The 18,502-nt window shown below is 42.9% G+C and overlaps 1 protein-coding gene across 13 annotated transcripts in view; it reads left to right on the top strand.

Moving 5' to 3' along the window:
• The window catches only part of PTPRT (protein tyrosine phosphatase receptor type T), a 448,309-nt gene that overhangs the window by 380,890 nt on the left and 48,917 nt on the right, over positions 1 to 18,502 (top strand). For 5 of the 13 annotated variants that reach the window (XM_032704671.1, XM_032704672.1, XM_032704679.1 and 2 more), the window contains 3 exons: positions 3,671 to 3,736; positions 10,757 to 10,804; positions 12,990 to 13,138. In XM_032704671.1, coding sequence (XP_032560562.1) covers positions 3,671 to 3,736; positions 10,757 to 10,804; positions 12,990 to 13,138 — 263 coding nt within the window. The remainder of the gene's footprint in view (positions 1 to 3,670; positions 3,737 to 10,756; positions 10,805 to 12,989; positions 13,139 to 18,502) is intronic. The other 8 variants (XM_032704680.1, XM_032704683.1, XM_032704684.1 and 5 more) reach the window with 5 other exon arrangements.

The following is an 18,502-nucleotide window of genomic DNA, read 5'->3' on the forward strand; positions in this document are numbered from 1 at the left end:
AGTTCTCTTTCTGTTTTGCAGACAGAAGCACTGGGAGCTTAAGCTCTTGCATTCCACTTTTGCATTAACCTCACTTCTAAAAGAGTTCCCTTCTCAGTGCACTGAGACCAATTCCTCACTGTAGAAGCTGTGTAGTCTTACAAGGCAGCAATGCAGAAAAATAATTTAATTAGATGAACTCGGGATGTTGTCTTCAAATGGAGCTGGAAAATATCACAGTGACATTTGTTCATGATCCAGGGCTCTGCAGTTCACTGGGAACGGGCACAGGGCTGGATTCCCTCAGTGAAGCATTTTGTCAACCACTGCAAACAGCAAAGGAGGGAGAGGGATTAGATGAGACAGAAGCACTAAGAGAAGGAAGAACTGGTTTGAGATGAGCATTGGGATTGTCAGAAGCTTCATTCTGTTCTTATGAGACACCAAATCAGCAGCAGACTGGTTTGAACCTTTCAGATGCCAGGCATGAGCAAGTCCAATTGCTCATAGTTTCAGCAAACAGATTCAACAGTTTCAGTTGCAAAAATTCCTGCAACTCACAAATTTCTTGGGGGCTGACAAAGTTTTATAGGGTTTAGTCAGATATGTGAAGTTAATTAAACCAGTTAGAATGTTTATGCAGTGGAAAATTTGGGTTTGACTTTATTATCTAAAAGTTTTAGTTGAAACTTGAGATCACTTAGAGTCTGCTGCAGAGTCTGTATGAGTATGTGTAAAACTTGTGTGTGTGTATATATATATATATATGTTTTAAATATGATTGTCTTACAGTATCTAAAATCAGAATCAACTACAAAATCTGTTTTCTTGGTTTTGGGAACCCAGTAGCTCTGTGAGTTACATCACAGTATCATCATCACCTGTGTATGACACACACATTGCTGCCACATAATGGAGAGAAACTGTTTACAAGGACATGTCATGACAGGACAAGGGGGAATGGCTTCAAACTAAAAGAAAGTGGGTTTAGGTTGGATTTTGGGAAGAAATTCTTCCTGTGAGGGTGGGGAGGCCCTGGCACAGGTTGCCCAGAGAAGCTGTGGCTGCCCCATCCCTGGAAGTGTCCAAGGCCAGGTTGGACGGGGCTTGGAGCAACCTGGGCTGGTGGAAGGTGTCCCTGCCCATGGCAGGGGGTGGAATGAGATGATCTTTAAGGTCCCTTCCAACCCAAACCATTCAGTGATTCTATGATAATTTAGCCTGTTAATTTATAGGTGGTGATCAGTGCCCACTTGAGTGTATTTGCCCATAGAAGGCAGTACTGTTTTCTTTCATTAATAGATACATACCTTGAAATACCTCATTTTTATTGTATCAGAACAATTCCAATTCTCTAAGGAGATTATTTCCTTATCCTTAATATTAGTTAAATATATTCGTGTACCAGAGAATACAGGATTGGTTAGTAAAAGCAAACTGAAACAAGACATTTGTAAAGTTCTTTTCAGGAGAAAATACCCTTTGACTTTGCCCCCCCAAAGGATTTGATTTTGGTCAGTTGTGATTTCATCTGGACAGTTTTAATTCCGGTGTAATCGTGACTTGCATTTCCCTGGAGTGAAGAATGTGACACTTCTCAGGCTTGTGTGTTTGAGCAGACAAAGCCTCCACTGACCCCTTAAATATAAGGCTGAATAAATAGGATCAGACAGCCTGTCATGGGTGTACTGTAAATAAGTTCTTTAAACTGCTGTCAGTAGCAAAAAAGGAGATTTGGGGCTATGTAGGGTCTAGGATTATTTCCTTCTATGAAAACTCAGCTCCTTATTCTGGATTAGGATTTAGGTTGTTACCTTAAACTAATTAAATAAAACCCCAAAGCCTCTTGGGCAGAGCATACCCAAGCTGTAGGATAGAATCAGCAAAAGGGATATTTGCACATTTGTTGCCCCATGTCCCTCCTGTGTCCATATTTAAGGTGGGACACAGCCAGGGGGTTTTGGGTTGTTTCATACATTCTAGGACCAGGTCATGTTTTTACTGAACCATAACTCAGACCAGTTTTCACAGTAAGCTTTGAAATACTGCTTAGGAAGTCCTTATTTTAGGCTGCATATTTCAGGAGAATTTGAGCCAAAATGGACTGTCCAATTCCTAAACATAACCCTCCTTTTGCTTGCCTTTATCTTCTGTCCTTATGGAGCAGATCTTTCTGAGCTTTCCTCTGCAGCCTGGAGGGATGTGCAGCTTTTAATGAGAGCTGAGAGTTTGGTGTGATCACAGATGTCTCCTGGTGAGACAGGAGAGCAGCAGAAAGAACAGCAAGATGCTGAAGGGAACAATTGCAGTGGATAGTGCTGTGTGAAACCTGGCCTGGCCTCAGGGGGGGTTGGTTTGTTGGAATGATTTTGGGGGTATAGGAGGTTCAGCTTTGTGAGCTCCCATTTTACACATTCTGGTTGTTTTTCCCTTTGTTCAGAGGTTATTGGGAGCTTGGAATTCCACAGTGAAACTCAGTGGCAGTCACTGCACCTTTCTGGTGCATTCTATGGCACATGGGATTTTTGGGTTTCATGAGATAATAGAATTATGTTAAAATACCTCCAGGTGTACCTTGGAATCCATGCCATTCCAATAGCTTGGAATATAACAGGAGTCTGGCCAGAATTTCAGGTTTATAGCAAGAGCCACCTCCAGGAAAACCAAGACATTTCCATTTAATCCTCATGAACTGTCCTTGGCCCCATGTGTACACAGCAACGGGGGTGACTTTGGACAGAGTGACTGTGCTGAGCCTGGTTCCCACGTGTGCTTATGGAGTTTGTGTTCAGAGCAACCATGAAAGTGACCCCTTGAACCCTGCAGTTGCATTTCTAAGCAATTCCTAGTGTTTGTAGAGTCTTTAAGGACTGGATTTTAAAGTTGTGCAGCAGACTGAAGTTTGTGTTTCCCTATTTTTCCCTGTCTTGACCGTTGCTGCTGCTTTTGGGACTCCTCGTGCCTGGCGGGAGATCTGTAACACCCTGGGCCACATCTGCTGTGAACCAGCTTTTCAGAGGAGCCCTTTTCCAGTTCTGAAAGGGAAAACATCACCCCTTAAGTTCTAACTGACTGCCAAGGTTCGGTTCGTGGCGCTGCTCAAACACATATCAAAATGTTCTGGAGAGAATTGTTGAAAAACTGTGGTAGAAAATGCTTGCTCACAGTGATGCAGAAAGCTCATGCATACCCCCAGTGCTCAGCTCTAAATATGGAGTGATGCTTGAATTGGTAATGACCTATTTGCATTTCAGAGTTTGATGAAGCGTGATTTATCATTAGACAATTTGCTCATTGTCGAAATATTCCAAAATTGTGGCGTTCTCGCATTGGCGCTTCCCCTGTTTATTGTTATTTATATTAATAGCTCTGACATCTTTCTTTCCATTTCAAAAATGTCAAGGCACTTAACAGGCAAAAGTAAGTCTCATTATCCATGTTACTGCCTTGGCAAAGTGAGGGAAGAAAGAGGTGAGGGGATTTATACATGGTGACACCAGTCAGTAGTAGAAGTGAAACACAACCCGTCTCCAGCTCACTATTTATTACTCACCACCCTATACAGCTCCTGGAAAAAGTGTAAGAAAATGGTAGCTCAGTACAAAAACCAGCACAAATACTTTGTATATTGAAAAAGAATCCTAGAGTTCTTATAAATCTAATTATGTGCTTTTCTTTTTTTCTCCTTTTGGATATTTTGTTCATCTGATTGGCCGTCGATATTTAGAAGAAATGCCTATTCCTACTCCTATTACTTGTAAGTACTTGGCTGGGGATGATGTTTCTTGAGCATGCTCACCCTGTGGTAGTTCTGTGCTTTGTGGTATTCTTTTCTTTTACCACTTTGTTTTTACCATTCCATTTATCCTTGTCTTTCCAGCAGCTTGTGTTTAGTTTTCTCAGTTGCACACTGTTGTGTTTTCCCTGTTCTCCCATTGCACCTGCAAATTGTGCCTGCAAACACATTAGTGTCCATATATCAGTTATGGTTTATAGCTCTTCAAACTGAATATTCTTCTTTAGGTTGGATAGTAGGAACAATTCCTTCTCCAAAAGGGCTGTCCAGCACTGGCAAAGGCTGCCCAGGGCAGTGGTGGAGTCACCATCCTGGAGGCATTTAAAACACATGTAGATGTGGCTCTTGGGGACATGGTTTTATGATGAACCTGCCAGTGCTGGGTTAACAGTTGGACTTGATGATCTTTGAGGTCTTTTCCAACAGAAATGATTCCATGATTCTATAAATGCTAATGGGACAGATACAGAGTGTCCCAATTGCATGCACCTTTTTAATATTCCATTGTACATAGCCAGACTTCAGGAAAATTCACACCTGAAAGATATTGTTGGGAAGCCATGGATATAAGCTTTTTAAAAATTCCAAGATTTCTGACAACTGCAACTTGATCTCAGGATCCTGAGTTCCTGAACAGGATCTCAGCAAACATCCCTGTTGCTGGAGTTGCCAGGTTCCCAGGGTTGGTTTAGGTGGCTGGATTATGAAGTGGTTCAGATATTCAGATCTAAATCACCTGTCCAGTCCTAATGACAAGGCTGCATAATTAAGGCAGTTTTTCAGGCACATGAAAATGCTTCACACATCGGTGTTTCCAGAGCCATCTGTTGTCTAAAGACTGAGGGGCTGGAAAGTAATCGGGGCCAAGCTGTTTCTGCTGGGATAATAGTTGTCTGAGGATCAGGAGGAGGAGAGGACTAGATCAATGATCTGAGGAAAGAGTCCTGGAGAACTGAGTTGGATGCTTTGCTGCCCTCAGAGGGTTGGGAGGGGTGGAAAGGCAGCTGTTACTGCTGAGAGGAACAGCTCTGCCCTCTCCATCTCTCAGAAGCAGCAGCTGTGTCACTGCCATCCCCCTTTTCCCAGGAGCACAACCTGCCACACTCGCCAGGGCTCTGAAATCCAGAGAGTTGTCAAACGGGCCCTGCCAGTTCCTCCTGCTCTGCTGCTCCAGCAACCACACCCTTTGCCTGTTCCTACAGTTCCTCTTGATCTTGGGACTTTGTCCTGGAGACACAGCAGGAGGGTGCTGAGCAGGTCAGCAAAAGGAGCGTTAATGTGCTGCCATTGGAATTCTTCTCCACTTGAGTTGCTTCACATCCAAAGAACGGGGACAGGAGTTAAGTCTGAGGATCCCTACGTGGAGGGATCTTACTTTTCAATGACCTATCAGAAAATTATTGAAAGAGGCACCTTCCCCACTCCCTGGAGCACGTGAGGAGCCTCAGGACACCACCACGAGCCTTGACTTTGCCCAGTGATGTCACTGTAAATGCAGAGTAACTCCAGTTCCTCTAGACCTCACTCTGCTTCTCTAAGAATGGAATTTGACCCTAAGTAGTCAGATTAAAGAGAAGTTTAACTAACTAGGGGATGCTTTTAACACAGAGGTGCTGCTAGCTGTTTGAATTTCCTGGTACAACCTTTCCTCTTCTGCACACTTCTCATATTTTACTGCTCTGGTTTCTTACAACCAGTAGCACCATTGCCTGAAAAATTCAGTCCCAGGTTTTCCATTATAATTTTGTCTTCTTCCAGCAGACACCATGTGGTCAGAATATACCCTCCTCTACTATATATTTTGAGATTTATGTATTTAAAAAGATGAATCAACCTCTGAGCCCTCTGTGACCCATTTTACAGCAGCACCACATTGTTTTAAGCAGTCAGCTGAGGATTGCTCTGCTGGAGCAACCACAGGGATCCTTAAGGGGTCTCTTTGCTTTCTTGTAATGGCTTCTGGGGATCAATTTGGTAGAACTCTTCTTCTCAGGGAACAGTACAGTGACTCAGGAAAAGTGAAGAGAGAAACCTGAACAACAGTCAAGGCACAAGGAATATTCCAGTAGCGAGGGAAGAAATCAGGAGAATCCGTGAAGGAGCAAACAGTGAAGTTTTATTGAGTTTCATGTTTCAAGGTTCACATGAAATAGGGTGTTGCATTGTGATTGCAGATGAAAATCTGAAGTTGCTAAGGACTGTGTAATTCTTAGCAAAGCTGATAGAAATTGCTGCAGCCTCCCATAAGCAGAGAGGTTTGATTCAAGTTTATTTGAAATGTTGTGAAAATAAGAGCAGCAATATGTATATATATATATATTATTTTTTAAGTAGAATTGGTTTCCATGCTATGACTTTGTATGAATGTTTTAGTTCTGAGGCAAAATTCAGTTGAATGAGTTACCAGCACTGAAAAGCAGGTTCTCAAATAGATCTGCTGGCAGACCTTTAAATGTGACCATATGGACTACATCACTTTATTTTTGGTTTCAGTTTCTGGACTTCAAAGTTGTGTTTCTTAGAGCAGTTCTTGTCTACTTTCAGATAATTCCTCTCAACGCTTTGTCATCTGCTATACTGGCATTTTTTCTTGTTAGGAGCCAAAATCTTCTTGTTAAGAAGGTCAAAATCCCCAACCCTAACTCTTCTAAGCAGTTCTTAGTGATAACTCTGTTAAAGTCACAGAGAGTTATGTCATAAGTAACTGGTTTTTACAGAGACAGGCCACAGCACTGTGGTAATTGGAGTCCTGCCTTCAGCCAGTCTTGTGTTCTGCTTCATCCAGGGCTTAAAATCTGATTTCTGTAAGATGGCTGAGCACCTTCAGCTCTGGTGAAACCAGCCAAAAATATTCATTTATAAGAGCAGCTCTTTTAGTTATTTTTGGTATGTGTAGTTATGGGATTTTTGTATAGCCACACTTGATTGAAAACTTCCTACAGCATGTAGGAACAGGTGAAAGAGAAGGCCATAAAGATCTTTAATATGCTTTAAGTAGAAATACAAACCCAGGAGGCCTGGATTCCTAACTTGTAACTCATCATATAATGTCCTTTCGATTTACCCACCATCAAAAGCTGGTTCCTTATGATTTGAGATCCTGGGACAGAACTCGTGTTTGTCCTGGGAAGAGGGAGCTGTGGAATTGGGGGTTCCTGTCCTGGTGCACTCCTTGCATCCCCATCCCCAGGGTGATGCCTGAGCCTTTTCAGAGGAGTTACTCTGTATTTACACCAATACAAATGGTGTCTAAGGTTGGTACAGAATTGCTGGCTGTCTCTTTGCACTTAAATTTAATGGGCAGTGCAAGATATCAACCCATCCACGTCTGAAAGCTTTTGGGTTATTTTTCCTGGCTGAAGCTGTAAAACACAGGCAGCAATTCATCCATTTTACAGGAGAGTTTGCCTTTAATGACAGGCACCTCGTTTGCAACAGTATTTTCAACTGCAGCAACTCATATCATGATTTTATTGTTTCCTCACCAGGAAAAGGAATAGAAATGTTTTCTGTGTGTGGGTTGTTTGTTTTGCTTTGTTTCTTTCTCCTGGGCTGGGTAATGGCTGCAGAATGAAATTTAATCAGGAGAGATATCAGACCAGGGAAGTGTTTCTGGAAATATAGAGATTCATGTGTGTGTTACAAGCACTCAGTTTAATGTTATTTATAAGAGAAGGGCACTCAATGGCCAAGATGATGTTTTCCTTTTCCCCTGAACTGACCAGAACTCTTTGGACATTATTACAACATAGAAAGTCCCTTCAACTCCCATTGCAATTTCATACCAGTTTTAATTGTTGGGTGGTTTCAGCTGGGAGGAATTGTCATATTAAGCTAAATTTATACTTACTTTTTTTTTTCTTAAATAACAGAGTTTGTGCTGAATTTATTTCCACTGTCTGTGGGACATTTGAAAAGAAAAAAAAAATCCCATTATTTTATTTATAGGCATACCTCTGTATAACCACATTAATACAGAAATATCTCCATATATTTCCATGGATGGTGGGATCTGCCTGCACAAGTCAGCTTGCTAAATCAGGATTTTAAGAAGAAACATTCTTGTAAGATGCTTTTCTCATTAAATGCTGGAAAAACAGAGTTGTTAATCAGTGGCTATGCCAGTCTAATGAAGGAAATTTAAAAAAAAAATAATGAAAATGCAGAAAGTAGGTGAGATATTATTTAGAACATGTCTGTGTGGTGATTGCAAGCCTAAACTTTGCAGGGGGCAGAGTTTGTGGCTGTCAGAACCAACACAGGCTTATATATATTGGATGGCTCTGACCTGTGTAAAGTTTCTAGGGTTGTAAGTAATTGTCCTCCCAAAAAGTGATTAATTTGATCAAGTGAAGCTTGGATCGTATTTCTCAAGGCCCTCTGTGTGCACTCAGTACGAAATACTCAGAGCATATTTTGACTTCCCTCTGCATTGCTTCACTTTCTCTGTCGAGTGATGTTTGCTCTGTAAGTACCAATGCTCCTTGCTCTTCGCTCCACCTGTACTCCCTGTGTTCCTGCCATAACCTTCCTGAGGCCAGGAATGCTCCTCAGCCCTGCTGAGGTTCCAGTCAGTGCAGGGGGAGCAGGTGAGGAGGTGCAGATTGAAGGAGGACCATCAGAGCACGGAGGAGATTCCCCAAGCATCGGAGTGACGGAAGGCTCTGAACTCTCATTCCACTTGCTCTGTTTACAGATCTTTGGTGACCAAGACTCCACAGCCTGTCTGCCCTGTCAGCTTGAGAGACAGGCAGTTTTTCCTGCGTGGAGTTGTCCCCAAGTTTCAAATGAACTGCCCTTCCCATGGCTGAGCCCTATTACTTACTCCCTCGCCCCTGCAGACAGTGAGAGCAGCTCCCCTGTGGTGTCTTTTCATATGTTTGAAGACCTCTCAACCCTATTTGATTTCCTTTCCTCTAGATTAAAGATCCATATTTCCTTTGGCCTTTCCTTTTAGATCATGTTTCCCAGCTTTACCTTTCCTGTCCTCCTCTGTGTGTGTCCCTTTGGCACATGTCTTATTTGAAGTGCAGTGTTGCAGCAGAGCCCTCTCTGATCCTCAGTCACAGCAAAAGGATCACCCAGGCCTTGCATATTGTAGTGCCATGTATAATCCCTCCCTTATTTTTCACACCAGCATGAGGCTGTTCTTCTAAACTGAATTTGTGACCTACCACAGGTTTAGGGGATGGAGATCCTGTTCAGTAGATCATCTGTTTAACCAGTGCTCCCTTTTATTTGTATGGCTCATCACAGCCTGCCTTAAATTGCTGCAGATTTCATCATAAATAATGTGTATACTCCTAGCAGTTTACTATGCACAGTTCTGCAAAAGGAGCTTTATTTTGTGGCTTTTTGAAACTGCTTATTGAAAATGAGGGCAATGTGCAATTCGTGTCTGTGGGAGGAGATTTCACATTTAACTTAGGTGATCTATACCTAATGTCTAAATTACCTGTGCATGCAAATCTACATTACAGTGTATATAACCCATCCCTGGGAAACATCTAAAATTAAATCTGTCAACATAAACGTATGAGAGTTCTGGAGGAGTGGCAGTTACAGCTTTAACATTCGTGTAGAATTGATAGAAAAAGTTAAAGAAGAGTTTGAAGCTGTTTTTAAAAAATAATCCCTGACGTTTATCCAAACCTCTGCAAAACAGGAATCTGATCCTGCAGATACTTCCAACAGAAAATATTGCTTGAGCTCTCTGATTAATGCCCATGGCATTAAATGGTTTGTGCTCAATACCAGGTTTGCACTCCTGGAGTGTTTACTTGCAACTCCAGCAATTTTAATGTAGTGCTTCAGATTTTACATATAGTTTCTGATAGGAGTAGAAATTTCAAAAATAACTGAATCAAATCTCCATCTTTTTTTTTTTCCAAAACCCACACTAAGTTGAAGTTCACTCCTGATAGTTTTATCCTTGCTTTAGTGGGGTCACCAACTACCTGATTATACAGCTGATTTCATTTTTTTTACTCGACGTCGAGCATCTTTCTGTCTCATCCCTCCTATGTGTGTGTAGTGCTTCTAAACACCATCTCTTCATTTACAAGCCCTGCAAAGGGCAACCCACTAAACTCCATCCACAGACTCCTGTTTTCTTCTTCACACATTACCCTTAAATGTAACCTGGCCATTAATATCACCTTATTCCCGTGCTGACATTTCAGTCTCTCCACCCTGTGTTGATTGTAGCACTCTTCTTCCCAATATCTGCCTGGGCCTTTATTTCCTCCCCTTTTCAGCTGCATAATGCATGAGTGGGGAGGTGTCTGCTCGGTGCCTGGTGTCAGGCTGTGCTGGGCACACTCTGGGCACCCGTGATTGACACTAATGCTCCCGGAGCAGCTTCGTCGGGGTGTTTGCAGGGCTGTGTTCAGGGGAGGCTGGTCAGTGGGGAGAGCAGGAGCCCTGTCACTGATGTGGCTTGTCAGTGATCCGCAGAGATCTCTATTTTTGGAAGCAGCATTTCTAGATGAATGCTTTTCCAGTTCCTAAGGCATTTTTGACACGCTGGGAAATAAACCTCTACCTAGCTGCGGGTCTAAGTCACATCCCTAACATTCTGGAAAGTGCTAGTCATTTGATTTTATAATCCTTTCTATGAATTATAATGATGGCAAGGACCAAATAGGCTTAGTCCTGTGCTGCCACTCTCTCCAGACACGGAACAGTGGCAGAAAAGGCACGTTAGAAACCGAGAGCCCCTTGATGTGTCTGGCGAGCTTCGCTCTGAAATCCCCAAAAGAGATCTGTCTTCCTTTTCCCTCTAAATTTAGATGGAGAAGTTTTACGTTCTTGGAACAGAGAGGGAGAAAGCTGGAAAGTGATAAAGAAAATTGTAGTGTTTTGAGGTGCAGAAGCGTTTTGTGTTCCCTGGTCCCCCTGGGAGCTCCTGGGCAGGGACGGCCGGTTTGTGTGTGCGAGTTAGGTTGGGACCTTTAAACTCATGTCACCTTTTCTTTTTAGGCATTCAAGCCAATGTTTTAGGGGCCTCTCTGTCTTCTACAGGACCAGGTAGAACTCCTTTGCATAGGGCTGTTGTAAGCAGGCCTTTGGGGACTAATGGGCTTGGGTTTGGGGTTATTTTTTTTTCCTGCCTAGGACATGCAGAAATGTTGTTGCTCAAAGAGAAAACGAGTTTGCCAATTCCGGCTCTTTGTAGCCTGTTGGCATTTCTGAAAAAAATACCAGGCCGTGGGGACTTACAGATAATAATTGCCACAAATAATTGCATTTGGATTTAAAAAGGAAGTCGCCCTTCTTGACTCACCATTTTTAAACCTCAGCAGTGGTCGTCTGTAGGGGCTCACCCCAGCAGTCCAGAGTGCTTGTTATTAAAGACTTCTGCATTTTGGATTAGTGTTTCCCACTGAGAGATTTTAATTCCTCTTGCCAAAAGAATTCACACAGGCATGTGCTATTAGCAAATCTGAAGGATTATGGAACCACATAGCAGAGTTAATACACTTCAAGACTATTGTAGCTACCACAGGTACCACAGCACAAAAAATAGGGGCTCCCGTGTCTGCAGCTCGGTGCTAACATTGCCCAGCATTGGAAGCAAAGCTTTTAACATCATTAAACACCAGCTTTTTGCTTCATCACTCAAGGACTGTTCCCCTTTGTATCTTCATCTGCAGGAGTGGGTGCACCATGGGGGTGTGGGGAGATCTCAATGTGCCCCCTGTGGTTTTGTACCCAATTTGAACAGCTCTGGGTTTGGATTGGAACCACTAATTGTAAAAGGCTGAACCCCAGCTGGAGGAGCAGATAAAACATGTGTTAGTTCTAAAGTTTGCAGCAAACATTCGAGTTATCTCCATAAATCTGTGCTCTCCTGATCTGGATTATCCACTTGCTTTAAAAAAGTCTTTTTCCCACAGACACAGGCAAAGGTTTTAGCTGTCTTTGACCCTTTGTTGCAAACGAGTGTGACTGGCCAAGCTGCCCATCTCCTGAAGGCTGGGGCTCAGCTGTGTGCTTGAACTTGCTTGGAAATGCCACTCTGACATGTTCTGTGGACAAATAAAGCCCATTAGACTATGCTGCAAGGAGTATCTTTTTTTAAGAATCTAATGAAGTTTAAAAGACAGGTAGCACTTACCATAAGCCTGTAGTCTTAGAGAAGAAAAACCTCTTTGCACAATGATTTAGTCGTTAGGATTTTTTTTTTTCCTTCTTTGAGTCAGAGGAAAGAGAGAAATCTAAAGCTCCTGCTTACAGTAATCTGTTTTTCTCCCTTTTATTTTGTTTTATTTTCTTATCTAGGGAAGTCGTGTAAGCAAAGTTCTTTGCTGGCGCCAGGGATTTGTGTGATATTTTTTCAAGGTGTGGATTGTAGAATGTCACACATTCATTTTTAAAGGGTTTTGCTCTCTGATACAAATGAAGCACAGGGCAGTCAAATGTCAGTGGAAGCTTAGCAGCTCACTTTTCCTGCTTCTCTCCATTTTCTTGTTATTAGCTGTGTTTGCAAAAGAGGAGCCTCTTATGCTCTCAGCTCTGGGAGTGTTTTCAGAGCAGGCAGCGTTTCTGCTTTGGCCAAAGTTTTTGCTGTCTCCTCAAAATAAGAAAATACCTTTTTTTCCTGGAGCACAGGCATATGTGGACATCTCTAAAACAGTTTCAGCCTTTAATTTGCCCCACCCCTCACTGGCTGTGGATCCTCAGTGCAGTTTGGGCACGTATCAGAATTTAGGAGGCTGCTGCCCTCACTGCTGTGATGGGGACAGGACAAAACTCTGCTCCAGCTCTCAGGTTGCACAGAGACAGGTCCCCTGGAGCACTCTGAGAAAACCCCTGGTGCAGACACCCCATGGGATGGATGCAGATGTCCCATCACCTCCGAGTGAGTGGTACCGATCACTGCCCCCATCCCGAGCCCTCTGCTCTTCCATCCCCTCCAGGGGCTGTGCCTATGCCACCCTCTCCAAGGATGAGGTAGCACTCCCACTGCTGGGGTGATGCAGGTTTGTGCAACAGAAGTGACTGGGAGGGTCAGCTGAGCTCAAAGATGTTTGTTGTGCTCCACAACAGTTACATTGAGAAGTTGTGGGGTCTCCTCTCGTGCGGTTTGTCAAAGGCCCTGCATGTCTGACCGAGTGGGATAACTGTGGTTTGTCAAAATATTTTGTCATTGCTTCGTTTTTAATGAGGGAACACTGACCTTGGTTTCTCCCCTCTCCAAACTGCCCCAAAGGAAGCTGGCCAAGAAGCAGAAGGAGACTCAGACCAGCACACAGAGGGAGATGGGCCCCGTGGCTACTTCTGACAAGACCTCCACCAAACTCAGTGCTGTGCACAATGAAGATGCTTTTTCTTCCAGCTGCCAAGATGTTAATGGATTCAGTAAGTTTAACTTGCTTGCAATGGATATGACCCCCTTGGAGAGCTCTGGGTTCCTAAAAGGACCTCTTCCTATGGGCCCAATGTTGAGGAGTTAGGATTGGCAGTGATAGAGATCATTGCAAAATCTCCATAGAAATCTGGAATGTCTCTGACACTGCCCCTGTTTTAACTGTTAGACAGGTGGAGAACGTTCCTGCTGGCTCTAAATCTACTGAGAATAATTTATAGTCTGTTCTAATAACTCCATCAGACAGTCAAAGAGGCACATGTTTATTTGTTCCTTAGAAATATCTTTTCCTTTGTGAGTAGGAGAGTCAAATCAAATCACTTAGCTGACTTGTAGGATGAAATAACATTTTCTGTATGAAATTGTTATGAGAGAAGGCATGGTCTCCTGGCTAGAGAACTGGAATGGAAAGACAGCATTTCTTCTTTTTGTCTGTGTCCTCACTTTATTCTTCACACAGGTTCAGTAAAACTGATCTTAGTTGACACTTGTAAACCACTCAGATCTCTGTAGCTCAAAGAGTTTTGTGGGTAAAGCAGCACAAAGTCATCCTATAGCCTCTCTAGATGCAGACTGAGTGCATGGTGGATTGCATGGTGGATTTGTAAACTTTTTTCGTATTAAATAAATATAAACTTAGACACTCTGGGCATGTCACTCCTTCTTTTGACACTGAGCCTGCTAGTTTGGACAGGGAACAGCTCTGAAACTCAAGTGTGTACTAAAACTCTTTTCTTTATTAAGCATTTTTAGTGAACTGGTTTTTCCCCCTAATTACTAACATGGATGTGCTCATGGTACAAAATGTGTTTTATCACTGCCACTGATTTCTTGTAATCTCAGATTGAGTGGGACAGGCTGAGTGAATTCTTCCTTTCCCTCTATCTGTAGGTCATGTCAAATTCCAGCTGCACATGTTGCTGCTGCCACTCTGGGTAGCACACTCTGAGATGGATAAATAGGTGTTTGGCACCGTCAGGGCCAGCAGTGAACACTTTCCTCTGATATTAAATTGACTTCAGTCAAGATCTAATTTTCTCAGGCTCTGAGTAGCTCTGTCTCCCGAGGAGGCAGCAAGAGTTGTCTGGGGTTCATATCTTTGAGAGGCAGGATAGCAGCAGACAGTGCTGGAGCAGCCACCCCAGAGCAGCCAGGGCAGCTTGGCTGAAACGTCTGGGGAAAATGAAGTGTTTAACACTTCCTTCAGAATCTGGGTTTTTAAAAGTCTGGGGGTTCTTTTTCCAACCAGAGACAAGCTTGAAATGTGACCTCATTTCTTTCCCTTGGTATTTTGACAGACTAATTAAAACAGCTGAGTCATTTGCTTGAAATGGCAACTATAGAATATGTGCTGTATCAAATTTGGTGAGAAAGCATCCCTCCAGGTTTTCTCTTTTTTCAGTCAGTTAGACCTTTGCTTGTCTGACATCACTGCAGATTTTACCAGTCTCCCCCTATAACACAGCCTGAGTCAATCATGGGCTGACTCTTTTTGGATTTTTCCCTCTTTATATCCATGAGAAAGAATTATTAATGAACCTTCATGATTTCTCCAAATTTTTAACTGCCAAGTCCAGGATGCTGAGGTGTTGGAGGTAAGTTCTGTGCAGTAGTGTGCACATGCTGATACTGAAATTTTATATGTAAAAACCCTCCTTAAAAAAAAAATAAAATTACATAATAAAGGTTAATACTTGAGGGTTTCTATACAGGCCTGCTTTGGAATAACATAATAAGATTAATTCTTAACCTTCCTGCTAACTAATAGAGTTTTACTGGGGGTTATCCATCCTAGCTGGTGAAATCAACTGTCTTAAGCAGCAGTCAAAGTCCTTCTGAAATTGTCTCTTTTTCCCCAATGGTAAATAGAATTTGCAGGTGTCTCCTGATGGGGAGTCACCCTCAGCTCTGGGAGCCTGACTTGGCTGCAGCAGTGACATGGAAATACCCCTCTCCTTCTTGAAGAAAAGTCCACCAAGAGAAGCGAAGTGTTCTCAGTCCCAGGATCACCTTGGGAGCTCACAAAAGCAATCAAATAGAACATGACAACTTGCTAAGTAGGATCCCTCACAGTTATGGAGTGACTTGCAGACAGGTTTATCTCCAGAATACATGTCCTTGCAGGGCTTGTGTCCTTCCCTCCAGTTTTTGCTTTCTGTCGCAATAATTTTGATAATCTTGCAGGCAGAAGAAATTCAGTGAGTCCCTGTAGAAGCTTTTCTGTTCCCATGGTCCCTCCAGCTTGGCCAGGGCTCTGCTCCTGTGGCAGGAGGACTTTTGCTCTCCCTGGGTGAGCCCTGTCCACCCTCCTGCTGTAGCTTCCCTGTCTCACTGCCCTGTCACCTCCAGCAGCTCTCAGAGGTGCTGCCTGGTGCTCTTCATCATGAATGAGATCCAAACTGAACAGCTGCCCTTCTGCTTCTCAGCCCCTCCTTCTCTGAGGAGACACCAAGACCTCAAGTCATGCTGAAAGTGGTAGAAAATTGGGCATTGGCCACTCATCCCTCCTTCCATTCTGCAGTGTTAGTTGTTATCCAGGCAGGATTCTTATTGATGCATACAGGGGTCTAAATTAAAGAGATTTTTTGGACTCAGCCTCTGTCTCTGACTCCATATGGAATCAGAGAAGGTGTTTGCTGAAACACAAATTAAGTCCATGGCTGTTCCAGCTTGTCTGGTTTTACTCAGGGATCATGTGGAGGTGAAGCAGGCTCATTGTAGTTGTTTGTTTCCTCCAGTATCATGCTTTTTAAAAAATAAAAGTACATCCTAAATCCCTTAGAGGTAGATGAAGGTCCTTGGGTGTTGGAGTGTGCTCTTTGGTGTGCAGGAACATCTGGAAAGCAGCACAGTCACACGTAGACGTTGGTCTGTGCAGGGTTATTATGCACCAGGATGGCAAATTGGAGGCAAGATGGGCCTAAATTGTCCCCCAGATCTGCAGTGACCAGGAGGGTGTGCAGGGGGGTGTCACCACCCAGAAATCCCTGCAGTTTGGCAGGGATGGCAGAAGCAGCAGTACAGGAGCTCAGCAGTGATGCACTGCTGATGTGTTCTGCTCTTCTGGCTGTGCTGTGCTAAAATGCCACAGGACCAGGCTTGGCCAGGAGAATTCCATGTCCCCAGCAGAGCCATCCTGGCATCCTGGCAGGGGTTCTGGCAGGAACTGTTTGATTCTGAGGATTTAGTCCCTTAAAATGCAGCCAGTTTTGCTAGAAACTGCCTTATGAAGGTGTGCTTAGCTTCTGTAACATCTCACTTTGGGAGGAGACCCCTTTCCAGACACCCTTCAGGGGTGAGACTGATAGAGATGAGGTCTGTGGCTTTAGTGTTCCAGCATTTTGGAAGTGGGGGAGCTGAGTTTTGCAGTAGTAGACACTACTAAACAATTACCAAGTTACTCTGCTTTTATTTAGGAGAACGAGATGAGAGGAAGAGGTAGGCAAGTGGCACTCAGGATGTTAAGGATCCCTTTGAACCAAGAAACATATAAACTCACACCTTTCCATATCCTGAGTGTTTTTGTGATGAGTGACACGCAAAGGTCTTTAGATTTGCTCTGACTCACAAAAGACAAATACAGCAAGATCTGGTTCTTACTCCTACCCCACAGACAATTTTCACTCATAATCTGGTCACCTGCTAAATGCAGCCCAAGGACTTGTAGGGTCGTGAATATGAGGTGTTTTCTTTAGTAAAAAAATTCTTAAAAATAAAAAATAAATCCACATTTCATCAAAGGCATAAAAGGAAAATATCCTAAATTCCCTTTTACTGGTTTGCCTGGGATTTTTGTGGGGTTTTCTAGCACAAAAGGAATCTTATAAAATATGAAAGAAGAATAATTTTCAGACTAGGAAGAAGCCTCCACCACTCTGCATGACTAGAGGGATCTGTCATGTGGCCTCACGTGCCACTCCAGGGAATACAAAGAGAATTTTTAATGAAGTCTTAATCTCTACCCTGATATGAAATCCTCTCTGGACATGTTCCCTTTGATTACAGAGCTGAGTGCTTGTAAGAACCTCTGGTTAGGAAGCAGCACTGTGTGCACATTTCATTATACAAGCCACCACCTGACTGATTTGGGGAAGAAGTTCTCCAGAGTATTGGGAAACTTTGTTGTTGTTGTTGTTGTTTTGTTTTCTTTGTGGTTTTTTTTGGGGGGGTATTTGTTTGTTTTAGGGTTTGTTTGCTTGGTTTTGGTGTTTTTTTTCATTTCATAAACCTCAATTGGTAACATTTTTAATCAAACTCACTGAAGGGAGGTGTTTATCTTCAGCTGCCTCAGTAATTTATCCTTAACAGTTCTGGAGAGGCAATAAGGCCCTGTGAGTTCTTTACACTCCCAAATTCCAGAAAACCTTCAGTCCTTCTCCAAGCCCTGAGCACTGACTTGCTCTGTGGTGCTGGGCAAACCAGTTCCTCTGTTTAGATCTTATTTTATGTATCTGCCAAAGTGACCACGTTCTGAGTGTGGTAAGAGAAGGGTCTGATTTAGGCTGACAAACACAGAGCAAGAGGCCCCAGAGGAGAGAAGCTCTCTGACTCTGGGCAGCTGGGGCAGAGCTCCAGCAGACTAAACTATGAAAAATTCAATTGTTTTAATGTGTTTTCAAGTGGTGTAAGTCTGAAAATATACTGGCAGAACTCAGAGTGAGAGCAAGTTCATTTACTAGATGATTATAAACTGCTCAGGAGGTAATTCTGCTGACTTTATGGAACTCCCTAGACCAGTGACTTCTTTGGTTTTCCCCATAGAATAACTCCAAGTTTTTAAGCGGTGTTTGCTCCAGAGATACAAAAATTGCTTCTGAAATTACTTTGATGTACACTGAGTTTTATCTACTTCCACTGGGCTGTGGAATAGTTTTTCCTGTGTTATCTGCTGTCATCTTTCTGATGTACTGAGATTTGTATTAGCTTGTTTCCCAACATTCTGAGGAGGAGATAAATAAATGCCTGTAACTCCAAGAGTGAATGCAGAGTGATAACAAAAGGATATGCCTTCAAAAATGATGGATTACCATAAGAATGTACATGTTTGCTATTGTAGGTATAAACCAACCTCATAAATTCACTATCAAGACAAGAATCTACTGTGAAGATGTTGAGCCTTTCCAAAATTGTTTGATTAATATGGAAATACTTGATTTTATTAATATGGAAATTTGTGGATTCTTGTCCTGAGAAATCTGTTGCTTTAATGGGAAAAGGCAGGGATGCTTGTCCTGCTGAAAGAGCCCAACTCACAGGGGAAAGGATTATAGGGTTTGCTGTGAACAGCCCTGGCTTGAAGAACAAGTCCCTTTTAATCTTGTGCTGTTTGAACCAAAAAATTGCTCCCCTGCCTGTGT

Source organism: Chiroxiphia lanceolata, chromosome 17 (assembly GCF_009829145.1).
Source record: "Chiroxiphia lanceolata isolate bChiLan1 chromosome 17, bChiLan1.pri, whole genome shotgun sequence".
In the NCBI taxonomy this organism is placed as follows: Eukaryota; Metazoa; Chordata; class Aves; order Passeriformes; family Pipridae; genus Chiroxiphia; species Chiroxiphia lanceolata.